Genomic DNA, 14,820 nt, shown 5'->3' with positions numbered 1-14,820 from the left:
TCTGAACTCCCAGGGAAGTAGCGGGGGCACACCTTCTGACCCCCCAGGGAAGGAGCAGGGGCACACCTTCTGACCCCCCAGGGAAGGAGCAAGGGCACACCTTCTGACCCCCCAGGGAAGGAGCAAGGGCACACCTTCTGACCCCCCAGGGAAGGAGCAAGGGCACACCTTCTGACCCCCCAGGGAAGGAGCAAGGGCACACCTTCTGACCCCCCAGGGAAGGAGCAGGGGGACTTACCTTGTCTAGAGAGGAGAGCTTGAGCCAGAAGCGCATCTTGGACATGGCGGCAGGGCCCGCTCCCTGGCCCCTTGGCACAGCTGAGAAGCACGCTACTGCCAGCCTGGCAAGGATCCTTCACCATGGCAGCAATCCGCTCCACCAGCATGAAGAGCAGGTCAGGGCCCCGCGGACTGGGCCACGATCAGGGACCCCGAAGCATAGCCACGCGCCCGGGGGAGTCAGCGGCCCCGAGGGGTGGCACTCACGAGCATGAAGAGCAGGGCAGCCCCGCAAGCAGTCCCGGGGGCAGGTCGGGGTATGCAGGGGCTCGGCTTGTTCTCTGCACTGCCCGGACCTTCACAGCCGGGCAGGGACTCTGCACAGAACAGGCTTTGCACTGCCCGGACCCGGACAGTACGGACCCCGCACAGCCTGTCCCTTGACTGTCCCCTGCCCGGACAGCCTGTCCCTTGACTGTCCCCTGCCCGGACAGCCTGTCCCTTGACTGTCCCCTGCCCGGACCCCGCACAGCCTGTCCTCTGACTGCCCCTTGACTGTCCCCTGCCCGGACAGCCGGTCCTCTGACTGTTACCTGCCCGGACCCCGCACAGCCTGTCCCTTGACTGTCCCCTGCCCGGACCCCGCACAGCCTGTCCCTTGACTGTCCCCTGCCCGGACCCCGCACAGCCTGTCCTCTGACTGTCCCCTGCCCGGACCCCGCACAGCCTGTCCCCTGCCCGGACCCCGCACAGCCTGTCCTCTGACTGTCCCCTGCCCGGACCCCGCACAGCCTGTCCTCTGACTGTCCCCTGCCCGGACCCCGCACAGCCTGTCCTCTGACTGTCCCTTGCCCGCACAGCCTGTCCCCTGCCCGGACCCCGCACAGCCTGTGCCTTGACTATTCCCTGGCCAGACCCAGCACAGCCTGTCCCCTGCCCGGACCCCGCACAGCCTGTCCTCTGACTGTCCCCTGCCCGGACCCCGCACAGCCTGTCCCCTGCCCGGACCCCGCACAGCCTGTCCTCTGACTGTCCCCTGCCCGGACCCCGCACAGCCTGTGCCTTGACTATTCCCTGACCAGACCCAGCACAGCCTGTCCCTTATCCGGACCCAGCAGTGCCCGAACCCCGCACAGCCTGTCCCCTGCCCGGCCCCGCCTGCCCCGGCCCTCCACTTCCTCTAAGCGCCCGGCCTGACTTACAGGAAATGATGGCTCCGGGTAAGTCAGGGAAATTACTGGCAGCCTGATGAGAATTACAGTCTGTGCTGTAACCCAACCACAGGCGCACTGTACACACAGAGCCTGCGGGGCTAGGGGAGGGGCCCCGGGGTGACTGTACCAAGGGAGGGGCCCAGGCGTCACCTGTGCCAAAGGAGGGCTCCCGGGGGCCACCTGTGCCAAGGGAGGGGCCCAGGCGTCACCTGTGCCAAAGGAGGGCTCCCGGGGGCCACCTGTGCCAAGGGAGCGTACTGCACTCAGGGTGACCTGTGTCAAGCGGGCAGCACCCCAGGGAAGAGCTGTGCCAAAGGGTGGGGGAAAGCACCGTTGGGTGACCTGTGCCAGAAGTGGAGGAGGCACCTGGAGTGACCTGTGCCAAGAGTGGAGGGGCGCTGCAACCCGGGTGAACTGTGCCAAGAGAGGGGTGCTGCACCTCCTGGTGACCTGTGCCTAGAGGGGATACTGCGCCCTGGGTGACCTGTGCCAAGTGGGGTGGGGGGATGCTGCGCCCTAGGTGACCAGTGCCAAGAAAGGAGGGTGACCTCTGCCAAGCGGGTGGCCCCCTGGGTAACCTGTGCCAGGAGTCGAGGGGGTACCATACCCTGGGTAACCTGTGCCAAGGGGGAAGGGGTTACCACTACCTGGGGTGACCTGTGCCAAGGGGGGACACATCCGGGAGTGACCTATGCCCAGAGGCGATCTGTCCCGAGAGGAGGCGGCAGCACGCCACTATCAGCAATATCCCAGTTCTTGGAGGAAAGGAGATCACTGCGCCCTTGCGTGGCCCGGTAACAAGGGGGCACCTCACCATAGGTTGACCTGGAACCAAGAGGTTGCACCATACACTCAAAGTGTAACATAGCATCAACCCCTGGGGGGACACCACACCCTGTGACCTAACGCAGTGACTATGTGCCAGGGTGAGGGGAGTAAAAAACGCTCTTGGCATGACCTATTGCCAAGAGCAGATGGGGCGCTGCACCCTCAGTGACCTACTGCCAAGAGCAGTGGAGCACTGTGACCTGGAGGCAACTGCAGCTCAGTGTCTCCAACGCTACAGGAGGCATTACCCCCTGGCACTGTAACCTGACACAGGCCTCTGAAGGAGGTCCAACACCCTCGTACAGTAACCTGACACCATCATCTTAAGGGGGCATCACACCCTCGCACTATAACCAAACACCAGCATCTGAAGGAGGTCCTACACCCTCATACAGTAACGTGACACAAACACCTGAAGGAAAAATCACACCCTCATACTGTAACCTGACACCAGCATTTGAAGGAGGTACCACACAGTCACACTGTAACCTGACATTGGCATCTGAAGGGGCATCACACCCTCACACTGTAACCTGACACCAGCATCTGAAGGAGGTACTACACTGTCACACTGTAACCGGACACCAGCATCTGAAGGAGGTACCACACCTTCACACTAACCTGACACCAGCACCTGAAGAAGGTACCACACCTTCATACAGTAACCGGACACCAGCATCTGAAGGAGGTACCACACCCTCACACTGTAACCTGACACCAGCATCTGAAGGCAGTACCACACCCTCATACTGTAACCTAACACCAGCATCTGAAGGAGGGCAACACCCTCGTACAGTAACCTGACACCAACACCTGAAGGAAAAATCACACCCTCATATTGTAACCTGACACCAGCATCTGAAGCAGGTACCACACCGTCACACTGTAACCTGACACCAGCATCTGAAGGAGGCACACACCCTTGCACTGTAACCTGACACCGGCCTCTGAAGGGGAATCACACCCTTGCACTGTAACCTGACACCAGCATCTGAAGGAGGCACACACCCTTGCACTGTAACCTGACACCGGCCTCTGAAGGGGAATCACACCCTTGCACTGTAACCTGACACCGGCCTCTGAAGGGGAATCACACCCTTGCACTGTAACCTGACACCAGCATCTGAAGGAGGTACCATACCCTAACACTGTAACCAGCATCTGAAGGAGGTACCACACTGTAACCTGACACCAGCATCTGAAGGAGGTACTACACCTTCGTACAGTAACCGGACACCAGCATCTGAAGGAGGTACCACACCATCACACTGTAACCTGACACAAACACCTGAAGAAGGTACCACATCCTCGTACTGTAACCTGACACAAACACCTGAAGGAAGAATCACACCCTTGTACAGTAACGTAACACAAACACCTGAAGGAAGAATCACACCCTCGCACTGTAACCTGACACCGACATCTGAAGGAGGTACCACACCTCGCACTGTAACCTGACACAGGCCTCTGAAGGAGGTACCACACCCTCGTACAGTAACATGACAAACACCTGAAGGAAGAATCACACCCTCGCACTGTAACCTGACAGCAGCATCTGAAGGGTATACCACACTCTCATACTGTAACCCGACACCAACATCTGAAGGAGGTCCAACACCCTCATATATGACACAAACACCTAAACGAAGAATCACATCCTCGCACTGTAACCTGGCACCAGTATCTGAAGGAGGTACCACACGTCACACTGTAACCTGACACCAGCATCTGCAGGAGGAACCACACCTTCACACTAACCTGACACCAGCATCTGAAGAAGGTACCACGCCTTCATACAGTAACCGGACACCAGCATCTGAAGGAGGTACCACACCCTCACACTGTAACCTGACACCAACACCTGAAGGAGGTACCACACCCTCATGCTGTAACCTGACACCACTATCTGAAGGAGGTACCACACCCTCACACTGTAACCTGACATCAGCATCTGAAGGAGATGCCACACCCTCGTACTGTAACCTGACACAGGCCTCTGAAAGAGGTACCAAACCCTCGAACTGTAACCTGACACCAACACCTGAAGGAAGAATCACACCCTCATACTGTAACCTGACACCAGCATCTGAAGGAGGTACCACACCCTCGCACTGTAACCTGACACCAGCATCTGATTACTGACACAAACACCTGAAGGAAGAATCACACCTTCGTACAGTAACCTGACACCAACACCTGACGGAAGAATCACATCCTCATACTGTAACCTGACACCAGAATCTGAAGGCGGTACCACATCTCGCACTGTAACCTGACACAGGCCTCTGAAGAAGGTGCCACAGCCTCCTACTGTAACCCAACACCAACATCTGAAGGGGGTCACACTGCCGTACTGTAACCTGACACACGCATCTGAAGGGGGGTCACACCCTCATACTGTAACCCAATAACAGCATCTGAAGGGGGGTCACACCCTCGTACTGTAACCTGACACCAGCATCTGAAGGAGGGTCACACCGTCGTACTGTAACCTGACACCAGCATCTGAAGGGGGGTCACACCCTCGACCTGTAACCTGACACCAGTATCTGAAGGGGGGGGTCACTCCCTCATACTGTAACCCGACAACAGCATCTGAAGTGGGGGTCACACCCTCATACTGTAACCTGACACCAGCATCTGAAGGGGGGTCACACCCTCATACTGTAACCCAATAACAGCATCTGAAGGGGGGGTCACACCCTCGTACTGTAACCTGACACCAGCATCTGAAGGAGGGTCACACCGTCGTACTGTAACCTGACACCAGCATCTGAAGGGGGGTCACACCCTCATACTGTAACCTGACACCAGCATCTGAAGGGGGATCACACCCTCATACATTAACCTGACACCAGCATCTGAAGGGGGATCACACTCTCATACTGTAACCAGACAATAGCCTCTGAAGGGGGTAACACCCTCATACTGTAACCCGACAACAGCATCTGAAGGGGGGGAATCACACCCTCGTACTGTAACCCGACAACAGCATCTGAAGTGGGGGTCACACCCTCATACTGTAACCTGACACCAGCATCTGAAGGGGGGTCACACCCTCATACGTTAACCTGACACCAGCATCTTAAGGGGGATCACACTCTCATACTGTAACCAGACAACAGCATCTGAAGGGGGTCACACCCTCATACTGTAACCCGACAATAGCATCTGAAGGGGGGAATCACACCCTCGTACTGTAACCTAGACACCAGCATCCGAAGGAGGTAACACACCCTCATACTGTAATCTGACACCAACATCTGAAGGAGGGTCACACCGTCGTACTGTAACCTGACACCAGCATCTGAAGGGGGGTCACACCCTTATACTGTAACCCTACACCAACACCTGAAGGAAGAATCACACCATCGTACTGTAACCCGACACTAGCATCTAAAGGAGGCATCGCACCCTCGTACTGTAACCTGATACAGGCCTCTGAAGGAAGTACCACACCCTTGTACAGTAACCAGACACCAGCATCTGAAGGAGGCACACACTCTCATACTGTAACCAGACACCACTACCTGAAGGAAGAATCACACCCTCGTATTGTAACCAGACACCAACATTTGAGGGGGCACACAACCTCGTTCTGTAACCTGACACCAGCATCTAAAGGAGTCATCACACCCTCATACTGTAACCTGATCCAGGCCTCTGAAGGAGGCACACACCCTCGTATTGTAACCTGACACCAGTATCTGAAGGAGGGACACAACCTCGTACTGTAACCTGACACCAGCATCTGAAGGGGGGGTCACACCCTCGACCTATAACCTGACACCAGCATCTGAAGGGGGGGTCACACCCTCATACTGTAACCCGACAACAGCATCTGAAGGGGGGGGGGGGTCACACCCTCATACTGTAACCCCACTCCAGCATCTGAAGGAGGCATGACACCCTCGTACTACAACCTGACACAAACATCTGAAGGAAGATTCACACCCTCGTACAGTAACCTGACACCAATATCTGAAGGAAGAGTCACACCCTCGTGCTGTAACCTGACACCAGCATCCGAAAGGGGGGGGTCATACCCTCGTACTGTAACCTGACACCAGCATCCGAAGGGGGGGTCATACCCTTGTACTGTAACCGGACACCAGCATCTGAAGGCGGTACCACAACCGTGTACTGTAACCAGACGCAAAAATCTGAAGGAAGAATCACACCCTCGTACAGTCACCTGACACCAATATCTGCAGGAAGAGTCACACCCTCGTGCTGTAACCTGACACCAGCATCTGAAGTGGGTGGGGTCATACCCTCATACTGTAACCTGACACCAGAATCTGAAGGAGGTATCACACCTTCCTACTGCAACCTGACACCAGCATCAGAAGGAGGTACCACACCCTCGTACTGTAACCTGACACCAGCATCTGAAGGAAGAATCACACCCTTGTACTGTAACCAGACACCAGCATCTGAAGGAGGCACACACCATCGAACTGTAACCTGACATCAATATCTGAAGGACGATATCACACTCTCCTACTGCAACCTGACACTAGCATCTGAAGGAGGTACCACATCATCGTACAGTAACCTGACACCTACATCTGAAGTGGGGGCTCACACCCTCCTACTGTAACATGACACCAACATCTGAAGTGGGGGGGTCATACCCTCATACTGTAACCTGACACCAGAATCTGAAGGAGGTATCACACCCTCCTACTGCAACCAGCATCAGAAGGAGGTACCACACCCTCGTACTGTAACCTGACACCAGCATCTGAAGGAAGATTCACACCCTTGTACCGTAACTAGACACCAGCATCTGAAGGAGGCACACACCATCGAACTGTAACCTGACATCAATATCTGAAGGACGATATCACACTCTCCTACTGCAACCTGACACTAGCATCTGAATGAGGTAACACATCATCGTACAGTAACCTGACACCTACATCTGAAGTGGGGGTTACACCCTCCTACTGTAACATGACACCAACATCTGAAGTGGGCACACACACTCGTACTGTAACCTAACACCAAAACATGAAGGGGGCACACACCTTTGTACTGTACCCGAACACCAGCATCTGAAGGAAACATCACACCTTCCTACTGTAACCTGACACATGCCTCCAAAAGAGGCATTACACCCTTGTACTGTAACCTGACACCAGCATCTGAATGAAGAATCACACCCTCGAACTGCAACCTGACACCAGCATTTGAAGGAGGCATCACAACCTCGTACTGTGATCTGTCACCAACATTTGAAGGAGGCATCACACCCTCATACTGTGACCTGACACAACATTTGAAGGATGAATCACACCTTGGAACAGTAACCAGACACCAGCATCTGAAGGGGTGTCACACTGTTTTACTGTAACCTGACACCAGCATCTGAAGGGGGGGGTCACATCCTCGTACTGTAACCTAGACACCAGCATCTGAAGGAGGTACCACACCCTCGTACTGTAACCTGACACCAGCATCTGATGGAGGCACACACCCTCGTACTGTAACCTGACATCAGCATCTGAAGGAGGCATCACACCCTCGTACTGTAAGTAGACACCAACATTTGACGAGGCACCGTACCCTCGTACTGTAACCTGACACCTGCATCTGAAGGGGGCACTGCAAACCTTGTACTGTAACCATAACCCATCACCTGAGGGGGCATGACACGCTGAGACTGTAACTGGACACCACACCACAGGTGGCACACACCCACAGACCGTGACCTGACACCAATGTCTGAGAGGGCATCACACCCTCATATCATAACCTGACACCAACATCTGAAGGAGTCATCATACCCTTGTACTGGAACCGGACACCAATGTCTGAAAGGGGCACCACACCCTCATACTGTAACCAGAACCCATCAACTGAGGAGGCATGACACCGTGAGCCTGTAACTGGACACCAAGTCACAGGTGGCATTACTCTCTCGTACTGTAACCTAACAACAGCACCTGAAGGGGGCACAAAACCCTCAGATTGTAACCTCACATCAATGCCTGAGAGTGCACCACATCCTTCTATTGTAATCAGAAACCAACACCTGAGTGGGCATGACACCCTGCGACTGTAACTGGACACCACACCACACCACAGGGGAATTACACCCTTGTGCTGTAACCAAACACCAACGTCTGAGTGGGCACCACACCCTCAGATTGTAATGTAACACCGGTACCTAAGAGGGTATTGCATCCCAATGCTATTGCCTGAAAGAAACACCAGAAGAGGCATCACACTTTCAGTCCGTAACCTGACACGCCACCCTCACATATTAACCAGACACCAACATCTGAGTGGGCACCACACCTCAGTACTGTAACTGGACACCAACGCCTGAGGAGGTACTATACCCTTATACTATGGCTTGAAACCAATACCTGAGGAGGCACCACACCTTAAGACTGTACCCTGACACCAACACTTGAGGGAACACCATAACCTCAGCTTGTAACCTGATATCACCTCCTGAGGTGACATCATACCTTCAGCCTAATACCAACTTCCTAATACCAACTTCCTCCTTCCTAATACCAACCCTTGAATTGACACCCTACCCTCAGACTGTAACATGATATCAACACCTGAGTGGGCATCACAACCTTGTTCTTTAACAGGAAATCAACACCTGAGGGGGCATCCTATTCTTTAACTGTAACCTGATACTAACACTGAGAGGGCACTGCACTCACATGATGTAATGTGAGACTGAGGCATGAAGGGGCACTGTACCTTACACAACAGCTTGACTCCAATGCCTGAGGGATCCCCACATCTTCGGACTGTAATCCAACACCACTGCCTGAGTGGGCACCAGACCCTCAGACTTTAACCTGACACCAGTGCTTGAGGGGACACTGCACACTCGTACTGTAACCTAATAGCAACGTTTGAGAGAACACCACACCCTCAAGCCGGTAACCTGACACCAGTGCCACAAGAGACACAAAACTCTCATACTGTAACCTGGCACCAATGTCTGAGGGGTGCACTGCATTCTTGTACTGTGATATGACCAATGCCTGATGGTGCACCCCAACCCAATATTATAGGGGGATACCCAACAACAGAAGAGGCATCAAACCACCATACTGTAGCCCGACACCAAGGCATGAGAAGGCATTATACCCTGAGACTATAGCTTGAAGTCAACACCTGAAACGGCACTGCATGGTGATAATGTACCGGGACACCAGCACCGAAGTGTCTGCCACACCTTCCGACTGTAACCTGATACTAACACCCTCATACTGTAACCAGACACCCAACATATGAGGGGGTACAACAACCTTCAGCTGTAACACCTGTGGGGGCACTGTACCCTCTACATTAACTAGACACCAATGTTTGAGGGGGCATCAAACCTTTGGACCGTAACTAGACACCAACACCTGAGGGGGCATCAAAACCTTGTACTCTAAGCAGACACCAAAATCTGAAAGGGTACTGCACCCTCATTTTAAGGTTTGACAATTCCCCAGGGGGCATTGTACCCTCAGACTGTAACCTGACACCAACAACTGAGGGGACACCATATGCACAGACTATAACCTGATTGCAATTCTTCAGGGGGCAATCAATCAATCAATCAGAGAATTTATAAAGCGCACTATGTACCCGTCAGGGTTTCGAGGCGCTGGGGGGGGGGGGGGTGGGTGCTGCTAGCGTTCGAAGAGCCAAGTCTTGAGGAGTCTCCTGAAGGTGAGGAGGTCCTGGGTCTGGCGTAGTGAGGTGGGGAGAGAGTTCCAGGCCTTGGCGGCGAGGAAGGAGAAGGATCTGGCACCAGAGCTCTTGCGCTGGATTCGGGGGACGATGGCGAGGCCGAGGTTGGCAGAGCGGAGTTGATGTGTGGGGGCGTAGAAGTTGAGTCTGGTGTTGAGGTAGGTGGGTCCGGTGTTGTGTAGCACCTTGTGAGCGTGGGTGAGGAGTTTGAAGGTGATCCTTTTTTCCACGGGGAGCCAGTGGAGGTCCACCAGGTGGGGGGAGATGTGACATCGGCGGGGTATGTCGAGGATCAGGCGGGCGGATGCGTTCTGGATGCGCTGGAGTCGTTTAATGTCTTTCGTTGGGATGCCTGTGTAGAGTGCGTTGCCGTAGTCAAGTCTGCTACTGACGAGGGCTTGAGTAACCGTCTTTCTGGTTCCTGTTGGAATCCACTTGAAGATCCTGCGGAGCATGCGGAGGGTGTTGAAACAGGAGGAGGAGACGGCGTTGACCTGTTTGGACATGGTGAGAGCGGAGTCAAGGATGAAGCCGAGGTTTCTTGCGTGGCTGGCAGGGGTGGGTGGGGGGCCGAGGGCTGTGGGCCACCAGGAGTCGTTCCAGGCCGAGGGGGTGCGTCCGAGGATGAGGACTTCCGTCTTGTCGGAGTTGAGCTTCAGGCGGGTGTTGTTCATCCACTCGGCGATGGATTTCAGTCCCTCGTGGAGGTTGGTTTTGGCGGTGAGCGGGTCTTTGGTCAGGGAGAGGACGAGCTGGGTGTCGTCGGCGTAGGAGATGATGCTGAGGTTGTGTTGACGGGCCAATTGTGCGAGGGGGGCCATGTAGACGTTGAACAGCGTCGGGCTAAGAGAGGAGCCTTGGGGGATGCCGCAGATGAGGTTGGTGGCTTTGGAGCGGAAAGGGGAGAGTCGGACTCTCTGGGTTCTGTCGGAGAGGAAGGATGAGATCCAGTTGAGGGCTTTGTCTTGGATGCCGGCTTCTTGGAGACGGGTTAGTAGGGTGCGGTGGCATACTGTGTCGAAAGCGGCTGATAGGTCGAGGAGGATGAGGGCTGAGGTTTCGCCGTTGTCCATTTGTTGTCTGATGTTATCTGTGGCGGCGAGGAGTGCGGTCTCAGTGCTGTGGTTTCGTCTGAATCCAGATTGAGGGGGGTCTAGGATGGAGTTGTCTTCTAGGAAGTGGGCGAGCTGTGCGTTGACGAACTTCTTGATGACTTTCGCTGGAAAAGGGAGGAGAGAGATCGGTCGGAAGTTTTTGAGATCGTTGGGGTCAGCCTTGGGCACTGCACTCTGATTACTGAAATAGACATTACCACCTGAGGGGGCAACCCAGTGTCAGGCTGTACCCTCACGAGTGCCTGAGGGGGTGCAATATCGTCATACTGTCTCCTGACACCAACACTTGACGGCACATTCACCCCCATAACACATCTAACACCAACACCAGAGAGGACACTGCACCCCCTACTGTAAACAGACACAAATGCCAGAGAAGCCACCAATGCCACAAACTATAAACTGGCACAAACCCATGGAGGTGGGGGGGGCGTAATGGATCCCTGTATTGTAACCAGGCACCAGTGGCATAGGGAGATGTCACCCTCAAACTGTAACCAAGAACCAATGACTTAGGAACACGTCACTCTCGTACTGTAACCAGCCATATAGGACACAGGAGCACATCACCCTCATACTTTAACCAGGCACAGAAGACACTGGGGCACGTCACCCTCGTACTATAACCAGGCACACAAAACACTTGGGCACATCACCCTCATACTTTAACCAGGCACAGAAGACACAAAGGCATTTCACCCTCATACTATGACCAGGCATAGAAGACACAGGGGCATGTCACCCTAGTACAGTAACCAGGCACCAGTGACAGAGGAGCACATCATCCTCCTACTATAACCAGGCAAAGAAGACACAGGGGTACGTCAAACTCCTACTATAACCAGGAACAGAAGACACAGGGACAGATCACCCTCGTACTATAACCAGGCACAGAAAACACTGGGGCACGTCACCCTCATACTATGACCAGGTACAGAAGGCACAGGGGCACGTCACCCTCGTACTATAACCAGGCACAGAAGACCCGGGGCATGTCACCCTGGTACAGTAATCAGGCACCAGTGACACTGGGGCACATCACCCTTGTACTATAACCAGGCACAGAAGACAAAGGGGCAAGTCACCCTCGCACTATAACCAGGCACAGAAGACACAGGGGCACGTCACCCTCGTACTATGACAGGCACAGAAGACACTGGGACACGTCACCCTCATACTATAACAAGGCACAAAAGACCCAGGGGCACGTTACCCTCACACTATAACCAGGGACAGAAGACACTGGGACACGTCACCCTCGTACTATAACCAGGGACAGAAGACACAGGAGCACATCACCCTCATACTATAACCAGGCACAGAAGACACAGGGTCACGTCACCCTCGTACTATGACCAGGCACAGAAGACACTGGGACACGTCACCCTCGTACTATAACAAGGCACAAAAGACCCAGGGGCACGTTACCCTCGCACTATAACCAGGGACAGAAGACACTGGGACACGTCACCCTGGTACTATAACCAGGGACAGAAGACACAGGAGCACATCACCCTCATACTATAACCAAGCACAGAAGACACAGGGGCACGTCACCCTCGTACTATGACAGGCACAAAAGACACAGGGCTATAACAAGGCACAAAAGACCCAGGGGCACGTTACCCTCGCACTATAACCAGGGACAGAAGACACTGGGACACGTCACCCTCGTACTATAACCAGGGACAGAAGACACAGGAGCACATCACCCTCATACTATAACCAGGCACAGAAGACACAGGGGCACGTCACCCTCATACTATGACAGGCACAAAAGACACAGGGGCACGTCACCCTCGTACTATGACAGGCACAAAAGACACAGGGGCACGTCACCCTCGTACTATGACAGGCACAAAAGACACAGGGACACGTCACCCTCGTACTATGACAGGCACAAAAGACAAAGGGACATGTCACCCTCGCACTATGACCAGGCACAGAAGACACAGGAGCACATTACCCTTGCACTATAACCAGGGACAGAAGACACTGGGACACGTCACCCTCGTACTATAACAAGGCACAAAAGACCCAGGGGCACGTTACCCTCCCACTATAACCAAGGACAGAAGACACTGGGACACGTCATCCTCGTACTATAACCAGGGACAGAAGACACAGGAGCACATCACCCTCATACTATAACCAGGCACAGAAGACACAGTGGCACGTCACCCTCGTACTATGACAGGCACCAAAGACACAGGGGCACGTCACCCTCGTACTATGACAGGCACCAAAGACACAGGGGTACGTCACCCACGTACTATGACAGGCACAAAAGACACAGGGGCACGTCACCCTCATACTATGACAGGCACAGAAGACACAGGGGCACGTCACCCTCGTACTATGACAGGCACAAAAGACACAGGGACACGTCACCCTCGTACTATGTCAGGCACAAAAGACACAGGGACATGTCACCCTCGCACTATGACCAGGCACAGAAGGCACAGAAGGCACTAGGGCACATCACCCTCGTACTATGACCAGGCACAAAAGACACAGGGGGTCATTCTGACCCTGGCCGGCGGCAGAAGCCGCCGGTCTGGCTGGAACCGCCAGAATACCGCTGCGCGGTCAAAAGACCACCGCGGGTATTCTGAGTTTCCAGCTGGGCTGGCGGGCGACCGCCAGAAGGCCGCCCGCCAGCCCAGCGGGAAACACCCTTCCATGAGGATGCCGGCTCCGAATGGAGCCGGTGGAGTGGAAGGGGTGCGACGGGTGCAGTTGCACCCGTCGCGATTTTCAGTGTCTGCATGGCAGACACTGAAAATCTTGGTGGGGCCCTGTTACGGGGGCCCCTGCAGTGCCCATGCCATAGGCATGGGCACTGCAGGGGCCCCCAGGGGCCCCACGACACCCCATACCGACATCCTGTGCCTGGCGGCCAAAACCGCCAGGAACAGGATGGCGGTATGGGGGTCGGAATCCCCATGGCGGCGCAGCAAGCTGCGCCGCCATGGAGGATTCCCCAGGGCAGCGGAAAACCGGCGGTACACCGCCGGTTTTCCGTTTCTGACCGCGGCTGTACCGCCGTGGTCAGAATGCCCAAGGGAGCACCGCCAGCCTGTTGGCGGTGCTCCCGCGGTCGTTGGCCCTGGCGGATTTTACCGCCAGGGTCAGAATGACCCCCACAGTGGCATTTCACCCTCGTACTATAGCCAGGCACAGAAGACACTGGGTCACGTCACCCTCGTACTATGGCCAGGCACAGAAGACACAGGGGCACGTCACCCTCGTACTATAACCAGGCACAGAAGACACTGGGACACGTCACCCTCGTACTATAACAAGGCACAAAAGACCCAGGGGCACGTCACCCTCGTACTATAACCAGGGACAGAAGACACTGGGACACGTCACCCTCGTACTATAACCAGGGACAGAAGACACAGGAGCACATCACCCTCCTACTATAACCAGGGACAGAAGACACAGGAGCACATCACCCTCGTACTATAGCCAGGGACAGAAGACACAGGGGCACGTCACCCTCGTACTATGACCAGGCACAGAAGACACAGGGGCACGTCACCCTCGTACTATAACCAGGCACAGAAGACACAGGGTCACATCACCCTCGTACTATAGCCAGGGACAGAAGACACAGGGATTTGCCATCCTCATACTATAACCAGGCACAGAAGACACAGGGGCACGTCACCCTCGCCCTATGACCAGGCACAGAAGACACAGGGTCACGTCACCCTCGC

The 14,820-nt window shown here is 54.8% G+C and overlaps 1 protein-coding gene across 3 annotated transcripts in view; it reads right to left on the bottom strand.

Moving 5' to 3' along the window:
- Window positions 1-14,820, bottom strand: part of SBNO2 (strawberry notch homolog 2) — a 542,051-nt gene that overhangs the window by 413,141 nt on the left and 114,090 nt on the right. Inside the window, exon 1 of one of the 3 annotated variants that reach the window (XM_069216342.1) lies at window positions 239-962. The exons of the other annotated variants lie outside the window; for them this stretch is intronic. Within the exon in view, the coding sequence (XP_069072443.1) occupies window positions 239-283 (45 nt within the window). The 5' untranslated portion in view covers window positions 284-962. Of the gene's footprint in view, window positions 1-238; window positions 963-14,820 lie in introns of those variants that run through there. 3 annotated transcript variants of the gene reach the window in all.

Source organism: Pleurodeles waltl, chromosome 12 (assembly GCF_031143425.1).
Source record: "Pleurodeles waltl isolate 20211129_DDA chromosome 12, aPleWal1.hap1.20221129, whole genome shotgun sequence".
Taxonomy (NCBI): Eukaryota; Metazoa; Chordata; class Amphibia; order Caudata; family Salamandridae; genus Pleurodeles; species Pleurodeles waltl.
This window is presented reverse-complemented; position numbering and strand designations above follow the sequence as displayed.